This window comes from Pseudorasbora parva, chromosome 15 (genome assembly GCF_024679245.1).
Source record: "Pseudorasbora parva isolate DD20220531a chromosome 15, ASM2467924v1, whole genome shotgun sequence".
NCBI lineage: Eukaryota > Metazoa > Chordata > Actinopteri > Cypriniformes > Gobionidae > Pseudorasbora > Pseudorasbora parva.
The window spans coordinates 20,251,584-20,269,217 of record NC_090186.1 but is presented as its reverse complement, the minus strand read 5'-3'; the positions used below and the strand labels follow the sequence as shown (position 1 = coordinate 20,269,217).

The following is a 17,634-nucleotide window of genomic DNA, read 5'->3' as shown; positions in this document are numbered from 1 at the left end:
ATGTTTTTATTTTATTTATTTATTTTAGCAATGATGCAAAAATTTGATCAAATGTGACGGGGAAAAAAAGAGAAAAAAAAAGAAGACAATTTGTAACGGAACAAAAGATTTCTATTTTAAATAAATGCTGTTGATTTGAAATGACCTAATACAGAAAAAAAACTCAAAAAGCATATTAAGCAGATAATAATTAAAATGTTTATAAGCACCAAATCAGCAAGGATCATGAAGATGTTACACTGATTACTAGAATAATGATGCTGAATTATCAGCTTTTCCATCTCGACAATGAATGGGATTATAAAATGATATTGAAATAGAAAACAGTTGTTTTCAAGGTGCTGTATGTACATTTTTGACTGTAAAGCATACACATACCATTATGTTTCCAGATATTTACGAAACATGCTGAGTTCACATACTCATTTCTCACTCATTTCAAACAATACTACAGCCAGTTATTATGCTTTGAAATGTGCGTTATGTGTCGGAATGTCTGTTTTCGTTTTGGTCTGTGCAATAAAACACGTTGCCTATTTACCCAATAGTATTTCGACACAACAGGTTGCCAGTTGGCGTAAATTACAGCCTATTGCTGTCATCATAGGCACAGCAAACAAACTGGATCAGAGATCACAGATTCTACTTGACCTAAAAAGCCTCCGTCTAACAATCTCTATGAACGGAAGCACATTAAAACACGGAAAAACATGGATAAATCAACTTGCACACTTAGAGATTCTTCGGCTTTCATTGTCAATTGCGTTTCTGTTGCGTGTCCTCACACTTGCAACCCGAGTCTGCGGAGGAAGGGGCAGGGCAAACAATATTTTAAATTTGGACTGCAGTACCCATTTCAACTTCTAGCTGCTGTTCTTGCATACATCACCTTTAAATGGTAATACTATTTCACAATTGAATAGCACAATTTAGTCTTTTTGATTTTCAGAAACAAAAATCTTACAGAACGCAAACATCTGAATTAAGCTCATCCCAGATGCGCTTTATTGCGGAAAGCAGGTGCTTAACATAATTTATTTCTATGAAACGTTTATGTGCCATGATCAATAGAAATTCATCAAATGACAAAGAAAAGAGGTATACCAGGCATCTGTCTAGAAGTGCGGTGTAGTCAAGCACACTTTCTGCATTTTATAGATGTGATCCAGGTGTCTGGATTGCAGTGGTGAAATATTTTCTTTTTCATTTCTAAAGCTGTCAGCACAGTGGTTGTTGTAATACATGTGTAGATTTCTCTTTTCCTTGACGGCTGTACTGTTCTGGAAGTGGTGGTGTGCTTTTTCTCCGTCTGGTCCATCGTGGGACTGTCAGGGTTTCATACCTACCTGATCAGCTCCAATCAGACCACAAACGAAGATGTGAGTACCTCTCTTTCAGTGCTTTATTTTTAATATTTATGACCTGGCTAATCAAACATGCTGATGTGATGATAGTCCATTACCAGTCATACAAACAGGGTCCAAAATTAACCCCTGCCAACCCTGCAAATGCAAGTCAAATTATCTTTGGTGAGATGTAAGCGACATGAGAAATGTATACACTATAAATTTTTTTTTTTGTTTTTTGTTGGTTTAACTTAAAAAAGTAACCTTGTTCCCTTAAAACTTTGAGTTTATTGAAATAAAAAAATTGAGTTGATACAATGAAGGAAATTTGTTTAATAAATAGAAACTAAAAATATTATTGTATCTGAACCACATAACATTTTTTATAAATCATGAAAATAGCACAATTTGGCATGTTTCACTGCGTCATCACAAATAAAACACACACAATTACCTAATATGCTTACAAAATCTTTTAATAATATTTTAATATTGGTTAACCTCTTAACCCTCGCCCTGTGCTGAGAAATAAATAAAAAAATGACATACCCCAAATAAAAATGTCTGCAGCTCTTAAACCCTATGGTCTATATCCATAAATGTGGTCTTATTTTAAACTAGACACTTTAAATTATGTTACCCAAAAGTCATAATAACTCAAATAGTATAGGGACAGATTAAAACAAGGGGAAATATGCATGTAAGTGACTCACGTTTTTATTTTTTTATTATTCCCTTATGGAAAAAAATATTAGATTTTAATTTTTATGCCCTGAAAATAACCTAAATATAAAACTGAATGTCTGATCATGCTTTGATTAAAATTTGAGGACGATTCTCTCAAAAATGTAGCTTCTGTAAGCTTTTATGTCAAAAAAGACTGGGCGTCCTTTCAATAAAGTCCAATTATATTAGAACATTTGTGTAATAGTAAAGAGTAGTTTTTATTCAAATAAATCTGCAATAAACTGCTAATTATAATGCATTTGCAGTCCCTGATAACTAAAACAACTATTTACAGAATTTACAAGTGTAAAAAAAACTCATTTAGTTGATAAAAACAGTCTCTTATTTAGTCTGCGCGTTGTGTGTAAGTATGTGTGCTTACACTGGCAGGCGCTGGATACGATGAATGAAAACGTACTCGGTTACTTTCGTAACCTCGGTTCCCTGAGAGAGAGGAACGAGTATTACGTATGGGAAAAACTCCTTTTCTCGAGAATGTGAAGCAAAACTTTTAATAAAGGTATCTATGTAAAGCGCAGTGAGCTGCACGGCCATAGCCCAGCGCGAGGAGCGCTCTGATTGGCCGGGCTGCGGCAACTGCAGGAACCTATGGTGAGGCGGCTGAGAGGAACGAACCAATGGGGGGCGTTCCAGAAGCCCGCCGAAAAAGGTGCTTATATTTGCATACAGGAGGCTATATAAGACCCTAATTCGCCATAGGTGTCAGGTTTTAAGATCGACTGAAGCGATACCTGAGAAGCATAAACACGGCACGGAACGTAATACTCGTTCCTCTCTCTCAGGGAACCGAGGTTACGAAAGTAACCGAGTACGTTCCCTTTCGAGAGAGGTTCCTCGTATTACGTATGGGAACACAATGTAAAGCGCCGTGTGTGCTGACTGACCCAGTATACCCAAAGCACATGTTATAAACCCCCGAGACACCGACAGAGGCGGCTTATAAGGGGAATGAAGAACCGGAAGAGTCGGTTCATTTGAACAGCTGATCGGACATAGTCGGATCTTATGATGAATGAATAGTGCTTAAGGACTAATGTGTACAGGCCAAAATGTAAGGCAATCTGTTTGCCAGGGTCAAGATAGAGCCTAGATGGAGAGAAGCCCTGCTTGTAGAGCTGGAACCTCCAACTTGTAGAATCTGATAAAAGTGGACGGAGAGGCCCAGCCTGCCGCCGCACAGATATCTTCCAAAGAAATGTCACACGACCAAGCCCAAGATGAGGCCATGCCTCTAGAGGAGTGGGCTTAAATGCCTGTAGGACAGGTTAGGTCCTGGACCTATATGCTAGTGGGACTGCATCCACTATCCAGTGTGAGAGACTGTTTCATGACAGCACAAACTTTAGTGCGGCCACCGAAGCAATGAAGAGCTGATCCGACTGCCTGAAGGGGGCGGAGCGCTCTAAATACAATCTCAATGCTCTGACTGGGCAGAATAGGTTTGCGTCTTATTCTCTCTGAGACGCGGGTTAAGCAGTGCAAAGACCTGCATACTGAAGGGGTTGATAGCACTTTCAGCATAAAACCATGCCTCGGTTTGAGCACAACCTTGAAGTTGCTGGACCCAAACTCAAGACAGGAAGGGCTCACGGAGAGTGCAGGTAAGCCACCCACTCGGTTAACCGAGGCCACAGCCAGCAGAAAAACGGTTTTGAGTGATATGTGCTTCAAGCTCGTGTTCTGAAGTGGTTAGGAGGGGGAACCCTTCACGGCCTCCAAAACCATGGCGAGGTCCCAAATAGGGACCGAGGTAGGGGCAAGGCGGGCTGAATCTCCTGGCCCCTTTAAGAAAACACACAATAAGATCACTTTTCCCTAGTGAATGTGCCGCGATCGGAGCGTGGCTAGCTGCTATGGCGGAGACACACACCCCGAGTATGGAGGGGGGACGGCCCGCATCCATTAGCTCTTGGAGAAAGCGAGCGGTTCCGCCAGTTCGCATGAGTGTGCGTCGATGTTTCGCGTGGCACATTGGTTAGAAAACCACTGACCACTTCAAAGCAGAGCTGCCAGATAGCAGGGGCTCTAGCTTCCGAAATAGTGTTCATAACTTGTCAGAGAGGTTCCCGGATACCGTTGATGGGCCATACGTGGAGGGCCCACAGCTCGGGATTGGGATGCCAGACCTTCCCTTTCATTGGCAGAATAGGCATGGGGCTGTGTCTGACAGCTGAAACAGTATGGAGAACCATGTGCGGTTCTTCCAAAGTGGGGCTATTAAAAAGCACAGGCTGCAGCTGGATCGCGATCGGAGGGAACATATAGAGGGAGTCTGGGCCAACATGGGCCAGGGCATCCCTGCGTTTGCAGAAAAAATATTGGGCAGCGTGTGCTGTGCGAGCTGACTCGTTTGCGGGTAAAGGGACCATCCCCCTGGGGACATGGGTCCTCTGGATAACATGTCCGGACCCTGATTCAGAATACCTGGCACGTAAGCCGCCCTTAGGGAGCTCAGATTGTGCTCTGCCCATAAAATGAGATGCTTAGCCATGCAGTGAACAGAGTCTGATCTCGGCTGCCCTAGCGATTTTATGTACATTATCAAGACATGGTGGTTCTTATGCCGTAAGTCTTGAGTCTATGACAATGACTGTACTGATAAGCCTGCCCCTCGAAGGCGAATCTCAAGAATGGCCTGTAGTGGGGGTGGGGGGTTATCGTAACGTGAAGTATGCGTTTTTCAGATCTATTGAGAAAACCCAATCCCCGGGGCGAATGTGCGCGAGGATTTGTTTCACCGTCAGCACCTTGAAACGAGCGTGTCATAAGTGCTTTGTTCAGATGCCTGGAAAATGGGCCTGAGACCGCCACCCATTTTCGGCATGAGGAATTAGCGACAGTAAAAACCTGACTCGCTAGCGTCGGGTGTACTGTTTTCGCCGCTCTCTCCTTTAACAGTCTCAATGCCTCAGCGAGAAGCACGTGACTGACACTGCTTCTTACAGAGGGCTCGACCACGGCTTGAATCGCGGGGTCTGCGAGCAAAACTGTAGCGAGAACCTCGTTTTATATGTTCAACACCCAATATTATATACCAGGAATGGCCTGCCAGGCCTGGGCTCGTAAAGCCAGGGGTTGAATTAGATTCGGGGGCTGGCCGCTTAGTAATAGGGGCCTGTTAGCCGGGTTGCTTGTGCTGTAACACTGCTTGTAACACTGTGGGGATAGTGTTAGTTTTGGCGGTGCAGGCTTTGCAGTGGGCGCACGCCTCACATTTATATTGTGTGTGCGAGAGTGAACTTTGTGAAAAGTGCTTGGGTGCAGGAGTGCAGACTGTAAAGTGGGCACATTTCCTACATAGAAAGCTCTTTTGAGTGTAGTGTAAACAATGTGCAGTGGCGCACAACCTACGTAGAATACCCACGGTGCAAACCAGTGAGCAAATCCACAGGGGTAAACGCACACAGCATTAGTGTGCAGACGAGCGTGTTTAACACAGGCTAGTTGACTGCAATATTTCATCTCCAGTCACTTAACTTAAGGGAACTGGGAGAATGTAAGGAAGTGCGGGTGGTATGTGAGCCATTCCACAATGCCGTTATGCTCTAGTCTAGACTGAAAGCGCGCATGCAGACAAGCGTGTTTGACCACAGGCTAGTTGACTGCAATAAGGCTAGTTGACTTTATATGGTGTAATCCGGCCGCGGCGGGATTTATTTGTGATTTTGTGAGGCTGAATTAACAGTGCTTATGTAGGGGTGCACACTGTGTAGTGGACACTTTGTCTACAGTGTAAAAACCTTTCCAGCCGCCTGAATAAAGGGGACTGGAAGTGATAGAGTGAAAAAAGGGCTTAGCTTGGCAGCCATTTTCCGACGCCCTTATGCTCTGACAGTGAGCGCGTGCTATGACGTAAGCCGCGCTCTAGTCAGCAACGCGCTGTGGAAGGGGCGCGCGCTATCATGACAAGGCAGCCATTACAACTTCCTTGGCAGTAAGCGCGCGCTGCAGCGACATTGTTCTTGACATACCCAACAGCCCGAGCTCGCTCGTCTAACTTACTCTAGTATTCTCTGTCCGCAGCGCTTCAGCACGGCGGCGGTAGAATGAGCACGGCGAGAGCTTCGGCTCGAGTTTGTTTATTCACTCTAGTATTCTCTGTCCGCGGCGATAGAGCGACAGGACGAGAGAATTGGAAGCGTGAGGTAAAACTCTGTCCGCGGCGCTTCCAGCACGGCGAGAGCTTCGGCTCGAGTTTGTTTATTCACTCTAGTATTCTCTGTCCGCGGCGATAGAGCGACAGGACGAGAGAATTGGAAGCGTGAGGTAAAACTCTGTCCGCGGCGCTTCTAGCACGGCGAGAGCTTCGGCTCGAGTTTGTTTATTCACTCTAGTATTCTCTGTCCGCGGCGATAGAGCGACAGGACGAGAATTGGAAGCGTGAGGTAAAACTCTGTCCGCGGCGCTTCTAGCACGGCGAGAGCTTCGGCTCGAGTTTGTTTATTCACTCTAGTATTCTCCGTCCGCGGCGATAGAGCGACAGGACGAGAGAATTGGAAGCGTGAGGTAAAACTCTGTCCGCGGCGCTTCTAGCACGGCGAGAGCTTCGGCTCGAGTTTGTTTATTCACTCTAGTATTCTCTGTCCGCGGCGATAGAGCGACAGGACGAGAGAATTGGAAGCGTGAGGTAAAACTCTGTCCGCGGCGCTTCTAGCACGGCGAGAGCTTCGGCTCGAGTTTGTTTATTCACTCTAGTATTCTCTGTCCGCGGCGATAGAGCGACAGGACGAGAGAATTGGAAGCGTGAGGTAAAACTCTGTCCGCGGCGCTTCTAGCACGGCGAGAGCTTCGGCTCGAGTTTGTTTATTCACTCTAGTATTCTCTGTCCGCGGCGATAGAGCGACAGGACGAGAGAATTGGAAGCGTGAGGTAAAACTCTGTCCGCGGCGCTTCTAGCACGGCGAGAGCTTCGGCTCGAGTTTGTTTATTCACTCTAGTATTCTCTGTCCGCGGCGATAGAGCGACAGGACGAGAGAATTGGAAGCGTGAGGTAAAACTCTGTCCGCGGCGCTTCTAGCACGGCGAGAGCTTCTGCTCGAGTTTGTTTATTCACTCTAGTATTCTCTGTCCGCGGCGATATCGCGACGGAATGAGAGAAGAGTGGGAACAACTCTGTGGCAGCGGCGGAAGAAGAGCCGCGGCGGCGGCAGAGTGAAGAGAGCTTCGGCTTGAGTGTGCTCATGTCCTCTAACATTCTCTCTTTCCGCGGCGCTATTCAGCGCGACGGGACGAGAGCAGAGGGAGAGTGAGAAGAGCTCCGTCTTTCCGCGGCGCTTAACGACGCGGCGGAACGAGAGAGTCCTCGAGTAGAACAAGCCTGTAAGCTCTAGAAGTGGCGTTGCAGCGGCAACACACACACAAACACATATAACACTCAACATAGACACAGTTTAAAGGATATATAACGCCGGATGGCGTAGCTGGAACGGCAGAGAAGGCGGAGAGGGAGTCCGTCGTCCTCAGCTGCAGGTTCCGCTGGTGCCTTTTCAACGGCGGTGCTTCTTCCGGAGACCAGCGAAGGTATCGCTGAAGGAGATAAAATCTGACACCTATGGCGAATTAGGGTCTTATATAGCCTCCTGTATGCAAATATAAGCACCTTTTTCGGCGGGCTTCTGGAACGCCCCCCATTGGTTCGTTCCTCTCAGCCGCCTCACCATAGGTTCCTGCAGTTGCCGCAGCCCGGCCAATCAGAGCGCTCCTCGCGCTGGGCTATGGCCGTGCAGCTCACTGCGCTTTACATAGATACCTTTATTAAAAGTTTTGCTTCACATTCTCGAGAAAAGGAGTTTTTCCCATACGTAATACGAGGAACCTCTCTCGAAAGGGAACTGTGGAGACGACGGTAAGTAACAGCTAAGTAAGCATGAGGTATTCACCAATGCTTCTTACGACATCTCTTACAGAAACTACGCAAAATATTGTCTTTTGATTCGTTACTACATCCATCAATCAAATCTATGCTGGCTATGCATTGGCTAGGCATTGACTGGCTTATCCAACAAAGGACCGGCGAGTTTGACTGACAGATGTATCACCCAGTGACGCGCTCCCTTTCTATTTATGTGTCCTAGTCAGCTTTTGATTGAAGGAGAGAGACCTGGGAGGGTTTAATATAACCGGAACAGTCCACAGTACAGGGGAGATTGTCAAAATAAGGCTTACAATCGCTATTTCATTGAAAATGGACATGATTGATTACTCTTAACACAAAACGCTTATGCAAACAACGGAGGATTTTTAGTTTTTTCCCCTTATTTTTTCGTTGTTTTGGATTAAAAGTGGGATGCATTTTGAAGAGTGGACTCTTACACAGACATGTATGCTGTTGTTTTGTGGATTCGTCCGATCTGATCTGAACGTCAGGAGATGAAAGATGAGTACCGCGTTCATTATGCTAATGTTTAAATAGCCACTGCTTTAGCATTTAATTTAACCCTTTCCTCTCTGGTGTATTTATTGCAAAAACGAGTTCAGAACATGAATCTTGAGTGTTTTAGCTTTCAAATGATGCATAGTTTGTGATAGTTGATTGAACAGTTTGTATAAAACAAAAGTAATTATAAGTAGAGACACGCCCACTTGCGTCAGACGCCCCGCCCACGATCCGGTGCGGATTAAGAAGTTAATATAAGGTTGTCAAATATCAAAAAATGTTCATTGTATTAACTTAAAATTTTAATTTCAATGAACTCAAAATTTTAAGGCAAACAGGTAACTTTTTTTTCTAAATAATTGTTTACAGTGTAGGGGTAATGAGAAGGATTTTAATTATCATTTTAACATGTTATTTGAGGTTCACATATAATGTTAATATATATTTTTGAACAACCCTTACTCTGTCTGAAATTACCAATTTTTAAGGCACTGCTCTTTTAATGCTTGTTAGTAAACGTCCACTGTTTTGATTCACTAATGTCATTGCATAAGAAACAGTATCAACACGCTATTTAACTGTTTTGAAAACATTATCCATATAAAACTGTCATTTATAGACAAAGCATTATGAAATAATTTACTTATGGTTCATGAAGCAGCTGCTGTCAGATCCAACACAGCTGACTGCTTCATCCTTCAACAAAAGTTTCTTTGCGAACTCTTATTACATCGTCATCTTTGCAAAACAAAATGCTCAGAACAAACATATAATCCTCAGACAAGATCTGGGATACCATTCAAATAAACCATCCACTCGTTTCTGGGATCCTTCTAAAGAAATGAGCAAATGAGTCGTTTAAACTGGACAAAGCCAACGTTCTTTCACTCTTCCATTTGTCCTGTTGTCGACAGAGGAGTGTGTGGCGTGTATCCGGAACTAAACACACATCTGTACTGTATCCAATGATTATAATGGGCTTAATTTGCTTTTGCGTGTTAACAACCTAAATGTAGGAAAGAAGTTGAATAAGCCCTATTTCTAAAAACAGTGGAGTGTTCTTTTAAGTGGCTGAATGCCAGCGAACTGAACTTGGCCTATGGTGCGACGATGTATTACTATTCGTTGATGTCTTGATCTCGAGGCAGTCATGTATGCAAATGTATTTGCCCGTGTGACGTTACTGATCCTGCAATATCAAAATGAGCTGTTTTTGGAGCTTGATTATATAAGTGCTTTGTATATAATGAGGACGTCGTTTTAAGTTAAGAAACTTGCAGGATGTTTAATGATACAAACAACTCCTATGTCGAAAGACCAGGGCAAATTTGATTTCTCATGCCGTGACCCATTTAAGACATCTACATCCGCAATTGCATACTGTCAGAGTATGTACTTTGTTTAATGAACAGACATCAGAACAGCTTTTATTTGTCCCTTTTCATCAATCTAGTGATGATTTTTTAAAATTATTATTATTAATGTTTTATTAATGAAAATATATTGTATCTGACCACAAACTTAAAAGTGGTAATGTATGTGAAACATTTTTGTGGCAGGTTTAGTTTTAGAGAACTGGAGACTGCATTTCAGTTCAGTATATAAAATGTAATTCCTGTTTATCATAAATATTAAGGCACTAAAAGCTATTTAATTCCATTTTCAAAGGGACAAGAATATTTTCATGGCCATTAAGAAATATTTATGTGCAGTACATTTTCTCAAATTACCCACCTGCAGGTTTAATTTTGGACCCTATATGCAACGTTTACTTAAATGTGTCCCTCTGGTTATGAGACCACGGTATGAACCAAGATCAAAAGAGACACTAGGAAAGTTGGACAAGCAGTTACAGGAAGATAATTAAGGAGCACTTCAAAAGACTTGGTTTTGAAGATCAGTGGGTAGCAAAATATACTCCTTTCCATCCTCACCCTGGTTTATCACTGGGTTTATTAAGGCTGCCTGTCGTCCCTCTCAGTGTCTCGCTCTGATGTTGGCAGCTTGTCCCTCTCAGCTACTGTAGTTCTCAACGGTCGCATCACTGTTTCAGATCAAAGGTTCATGGTCATCCAAACGAGGCAAAGGCAACTACAACCCCTACAGCTACGGAAACTTCATCACCAACTGCTGCGCTGCCCTGTGTGGACCTCTACCGCCGAGGTGAATCCAAGAACTCTTGCTATTTTTTAATTTTGTTTGTTTGTTTTGTCCTGTTTTTATGTTCAGTGTCTGTTCAAATGGAATTTAGCATACCATTTACTTCATACGGCACAGTATATACGGCTTACTTAAAAAAAAAATGAATGTATGCAGTGACAAACTGCATACATTCCAAAAAAGTAGTATGCTACACTCTCAGAAAAAAAGGTACACTGCTGTCACTGGGGGTGGTACCCTAAGGTACAAAAGTGAAAAGGTACATCTTTTTACCTTACCCTAAATGGTACATATTAGTACCTTAAAAAGGTACATATCAGTACTTTAAGAGTGTGAATTCATACATAGTACATAGTAGTACCTTTTCCGTTTTGTACCTTAGGGTACCGCCCTAGTGACAGCACTGTACCTTTTTTTCTGACAGTGTATATAGAGTGCAACAGTTCCAGAACTAACGCCGTTTTTTTCTGATAAAAGCATTTCTAAAAAAAAAGCCTTCGGTTAAGCGTTATAAGACATGGACCAAATCAACTAGTCATAAGATGTGAACAAACTTTGATTTTAAGCATTTAAAAAATCTGGAAAATCTAAAAAATTAAAGACTTACATAATTCGCTTTGCTTCATGGGAGTGTGGCTAAATAGAACTTTTGGCATGTTTTGCTTTTTTCGACTCTCTGACTGGTTAAATTTTCTGCACAGCATCATGGGTAATGTTGTTTTTCACCACAAATTCCGCTGTTACACGCAATTCTTTTCAGCAGAAGCAAATAGCATAGATTAACAACTTCACAGTGGGTCTGTCTTTACAAGTTATTTTTAAAAATCAATTCCCTGTGGAGAAAATGAATGGAGTTTTTACTCCCGGAAAACGACTGTTGCACTCTATTGTTGTTATCTAATAATGTTGCATGTTTAAGTTTCTGTGACGTCCAGTTACCATCTTGAAAATAACACAAAACAAATATAGCTATGGATGTGAAATACCACATTTCTATTATATACTTAAATAATTATTATTCAATAACATTATTTCATCTGAAATGTAAAATGCATTATATTATTTTTATATTCAACATTATTTTATCTTAAAATGTTGTGATGCCTAAATTCACTTAATTCAATAAATGATTTTAGTTATGATTTAGAGACAAACTATTATGTAATAAAATCTAGAAAACATATTATATAATAAAGATCCACATATTAGTTATCAGCCATAACATGAAAGTATTAATTTGCGTATCGATATCAGCCATTTTATTAAGTGAATCCCTAAATGTAACTTTTTATTTTATTTTACATGTCAAGATTAGTAGATTTTAAGAAACTCTGAATGTTGTTTTCTTTTTCAAAACTCACTGTCATAATTCAAGCACATTATACTATGTATAGATGCTTGCCAGGACATTTATATTTGGTTTCTAGAATGTTCTGGCTACAATGTAGCTTATAGGTTCATGCTTCAATGAGAGTGTGTATTTTCAAAAAAGTCATATCAAAGAGCGAGCCCCTTTCTCGAAAGGCCTCATGATTTGCGATTATTAGTTTGAGGAATAGTTAAAAAAATGAAAATGATCCTCAATTGTCATTTTAAAACCCGTACAACTTTTGAAAATCTTTGAAACACGCATGAAGATATTTTTAACGAAACCTGAAAGATTTTCCTCCACTGAATTTATTCAAAGTGAATTCAGAGGGGTAACACTTTATTTCTTTGGCCCACTTTAGACATTCTACTAGCTATAAGTAGCTTTGCAACTGCATGAAAAATAACTAACAACTGATGAATAACTGAGTATTAGTAGACTGTTAGGTTAGTGTTAGGGTTCAGGTTGATAGAATAAGTTGACGTGCTTGCGTCAGTAGAATGTCTGTTGAAACATCAAAATAAAGTGTTAGCAGATATTCAGCAGACAGTCTACTAATACTCTAATGCGAGTTAGTTGTGTAGTTGCAAAGTTACTTATAGCTAGTAGAATGTCTAAAGTGGACCATAGAAATAAAGTGTTATGGTAATCCAAGTTTTCTAAAGAGATATGATCGCTTTATACAATTAGCAGGTTTTAGGGGGATCTAGAGTGCTTGACATGCAAGAACCAGTGAAGTTAAACAGCTCAAATCCACTATCTAACGGAAGTTCCTAACTATTTTAAGTGTTGGTGAATTGGTGGCTAATTTGTGTGCAATTGTATGATCTCATTTGACCGTTCCCGTTCAAACTGCTTACGCCCTAGTAATGATTATGTTTAGGGGTGGACCTTCATGCTTCCTTTTTTTTTCTCTTAAAATCTAATTTTTATTAGTCACATCTTATGAATTAATATGAAATTGCTACCTTTTTAAAATGGATTTCCTTGAGATCAAGCTGCTCAGTTCACATGTATTGGTAATTTTTACGATGTCTTTATGAACTTTTTGAAGCTTGAAAGTTTTGGTGAAATGGACATTTCGATGTAGGAACGGAAATCTATTAGCTGTTATTAAAAGTACCTTCGTATGTGTTTTTCGAAGATGAACGTGGGTTTGGAATGACATGAGGGTGAGTAATTGGGCGAGCTAACGCTTTCATGTCTGTAGAACAAGCAGTGTAAAATAAGTAGCATGCAATTTTAATATCTATGATTAGTTATTTTTGTTTTCAAATACATTTTGAGCAAATCATCTTGTAGTGAGTTCTGTTGGTATAACATTTTGACAAATGTTGTGGGTCATCAGGGTATTCAAAGCTTATATTTGGCAGGCGTTTTTATCCAAACACTCTTGAAAATAAAGGTTCTTTATTGGCATCTATAGTCTGAAGAACCTTTAACATCCATGGAACCTTTTTATCATATAAAAGGATGGTGGAAAAAGGTCTTCACACTAAGAAAAAAAAGGTTCTTTTAAAAACTGTTCACTTAGGTTCTTTTGGGAACCCAATAGGTTTTTTTATGTCATTGCTGTGAAAACCTAATTTTGAAACCCTTTATTTTTAAAGGGATCCCCTGGTGTTGAGACTTGTATGGCTTAATATAACATAAACAATGTCTCTTACTGAAATATGTAGTAGAAAACCCATGAAAGATCTACGTTATTTAAAAAATCGATTTTATATTTGGACCATGGGCGGCGCCATTTTGTTTGCGTTCTAGGTTGATGACGTAGAATGGTTGCACTCCTCAATCAGCTGGCGTTACCCGTAGCTATTTTTACCACAATGCAACTCGAAAATTGTTTCAGCGTTAAACAAAGCCAATTAATTGCTTTGTAATTGTACTTAAAACACACTCAAACATACATGTGCACACAAACTCACCTACACAAGTCACAAACACTATGTTTGTGAAATCGACCAACATTCTGTTTGTGAAATCGACCCCCTATACCAGAGCTCTCAAGTCTCACGCATTGGGCGTGAGACACGCATTTCAACCCGTTCACACGCTCACACGCCACACCTTGTATTTCTCACGCAGAGAAATCGCCAGGGTAACACGGGTGCTATTAGAGGAATCAAGCGAGTTCCCCATAGAGTTCTGACGGCCCTGCCACGCACCAGTTAATCTAATAAAAATAGAGACCGAACAGCCAATCATAAAATAGATTTGCTGTATCTGGGTAAGATACAGATATTCCCTCCACCCAAGAACGTTTACGTTCTGATTCCAACGTCACATTCTGTGATTCACGCCACGGCCTACAAAAAAAAACCTAATATCACCCCAATACCGTTCCACACCCGTAAGACCTCTGTTCATCCTCGGAACACAGTTTAATATATTTTAGATTTAGTCCGAGGGCTTTCTGTCCTTTGAATGTAAGTGTATGCCCACATGATGTCCACGTCCAGAAGGTAATGAAAACATCATCAAAGTAGTCCATATGTGACATCAGTTGGTTAGTTAGACTCTTTTGAAGCGTCAACAATACATTTTGGTCCAAAAATAACAAAAAAAGATGACTTTATTCAGCATTGTCTTCCGCGTTTGTTTTCAAACCTCAAATAAAGAATCAAACGGTCGCGAATCAGCAAATTGATTCGTGATTCATATCGCCAATGTCACGTGATTTCAGCAGTTTGCCAGTTTGACACGCGATTCGAATCTTGAATCATGACCGATTCTTTATTTGAGGAACACGGAAGAGAAGACAATGTTAAATAGTCGTAGTTTTTGTTATTTTTGGACCAAAATGTATTGTTGACGCTTCAAAAGAGTCTAACTAACCAACTGATGTCACATATGGACTACTTTGATGATGTTTTCATTACCTTCTGGACGTGGACAGCAAGTGGGCATACACTTACATTCAAAGGACAGAAAGCCCTCGGACTAAATCTAAAATATCTTAAACTGTGTTCCGAGGATGAACAGAGGTCTTACGGGTGTGAAACGACATTGGGGTGAGTCCTTAATGAAAGAAATTTCATTTTTGGGTGAACTAACCCTTTAATGTGCTACATAGCCCGTTCTACTTCCCGACAAAGCTTTGTGTTCTTCACATCATTCCTATCTCTGTATGAGAATTGAATTGCCAGTCGACAGAAAAAGTCAATTTCAAATAAGATATTCATCAACTTCCTTAGAAAATCATTATCCAGGCACGATATCAGCCAAGCGATTCATGCTGATCTTGTAAAAAGAATGGTGACCTCAGCAGGTTTCTCACTCATTCATATAAATATGAGAGGCAAAAACCAATCAGCACTCTCATCCCAGGAAGTGTGAATATCTTAGATAACCGAGGAACGTTCCTGAATCGGTTCAGATGGTGCGTGAGGAGGCCTGCTGACGTCAAAACCTGCTCACACACCCACACAAGAGTTCCGCACGCCATTAATGAGTTTCTCATGGAGCCAGGAACACAAAGCAGAAGTGGGCACAGCATCACTGGCTGCCATCTGCTCTGAGTGTGGGCATGTTGCGTTGGAGGAGGACTCCGCACAGACACACACACAGGCGGGCGGATCCTCTTCTCTCCGCCTCCCTCACCCACGTTCCCTGACTCACAGATGGAATGTATCATCCACTTCTTTTCTCTTTGCAGTTTGATTGACAGAAGAGGTTTTGTCCTACCAGACACCCCGCAGCCTGCAGCCCAGACGAACGGCACCAGCGCCTGCCCCTCCAATCAAGTCCAGAGTCACATGGTAGGGTGGCCGTACTCTGACCTCTCAACGTGTGTGTGTGTGCGCGTGTGCACGTTCAGTCTGTTGTACTTCAGCCCTTTATAATGAGGCCATTTATGTTCAAACCACTTCAAAGTTTCAGCATAGCATTTGAAATGTATAGTGGAGTCTGAGACTAAAAGTCTGAGGCCACACTGAAAGTCTGGAATTCAATGTTTTACTCAAAATTCACAGCCTGAGTGCTACGATTATTAAAAGAATGACGTGAAAAATTCATGTTTTTTTTTTTTTTTTTTTATGAAAAAATAAATAAATAAATACACTAAAATTCAAAGGTTGGGGTTTTATAATATTTTTTATTAATATCAATGATGAAAACTCTGCTGCTCAATACATTTTTTTTCTATTCTTTAAAGGAAAGAAAGTTTAAAAGAACAGCATTTATTTTAAATAATAATATAAAATATTTACAGTCTTCACTGCTACTTTTGTTAAATGTAATGCATCCTTGCTGAATAAAAGTACATATACATATACATTTTTAAATTAATACATTTATTTTCATTACAAATCATCTAAACAGCACAACTATTTAAGTAAAAAGGTTTGTTACATATATATATATATATATATATATATATATATATATAATAATTTATTTTACAAAAAAATATAAAAACATTTTTTGCAACCCTTTTACTTAAATTGTCATGCTGTTTATATGATTTGTAATGAAAATTGAAAATAAATGTATTAATTAAAAAATGTAAAATATAAGCATTTCACTAGTGTTCTCAGATTTTTGGGCCCAACTGATTTGCTCAACCCAACTGTGTGTTCGGACATGAATCGCTCTTTCTTTTGGCTGCTTTGGATTATTCGCAAAGTTTATTTGGAAGGGTTTACACCGGATGCCCCTTCCTGATGCAACCCTCCCAATTTTCCTTGGGACAATTTGTGCAACCTCTGTGGCTGGGATACTTATTTTGACTTGAATCTTTTCCATTATGCACTGATCATGAAACACCTGTGTTTTTTGGCACAGACATGATCAGTGATGTAATTCTCTCATCCGTTAGACATTTATTGACAGCAGCATTAATGTGAACTGGATACGGTGTGGGCTGGTTTGAACCGATCAGCGCTCATGAATACTGATAGCTCACTGTCTGGATTCAGTTTCATCAGCCACTGATTTGATGGCTATTATTCAATCCCTTGAGGGATCCAGATGTTTTTAGGCGATGCTTGCGTTATGTAAGCTTTCAATTATAGGTTATAAGTGTATTTTTATAGCATAAATCTTTGTGACATTTTCTAAAATAATACTTCTGTCTATGGAAAGATTCATCCATCAGCTGTAGAGAAGATTAGATGGGTGAATCTTACAAAAGTGTATCCTGGTCACATTTCACCTCAACAATGAAGATAATAAAGCCTATTTTATGGACTTTCATTATTTTTATTTTTTTTCTCATTGTGGCTTTACTTGATAGTGTGCACGTACGTACGTACGCACACACACCACATTTGTTTTTGTGAAATGTGGGAACATTCCATAGGCGTAATAATTTTTATACTGTGCAAACCGTATTTTCTATCCCCCTACACTGCCCCTGCCCCTAAACCTACCCATCACAGGAAATGTTCTGCATTTTTACTTTCTCAAAAAACTCATCCTGTATGATTTATAAGCATTTTGAAAAGTGGGGACACGGGTAATACCCATGTTATACCCATTTCATCATACACATTTGTGTCCTGATAACACACACACACACACACACACACACACGCACGCACACACACACACACACACACACACACACACACACACACACACACACACACACACACACACACACACACCATTAAAAACTTTTTACAAAGCATTAC

General features: G+C 40.8%; 1 protein-coding gene across 2 annotated transcripts in view; it reads left to right on the top strand.

Annotated features, from left to right (window-relative positions):
- The window catches only part of zdhhc14 (zinc finger DHHC-type palmitoyltransferase 14), a 51,276-nt gene that overhangs the window by 30,290 nt on the left and 3,352 nt on the right, over window positions 1-17,634 (top strand). For both annotated transcript variants that reach the window (XM_067417333.1, XM_067417332.1), the window contains exons 6-8: window positions 1,277-1,379; window positions 10,523-10,632; window positions 15,657-15,759. In XM_067417333.1, the coding sequence (XP_067273434.1) occupies window positions 1,277-1,379; window positions 10,523-10,632; window positions 15,657-15,759 (316 nt within the window). The remainder of the gene's footprint in view (window positions 1-1,276; window positions 1,380-10,522; window positions 10,633-15,656; window positions 15,760-17,634) is intronic.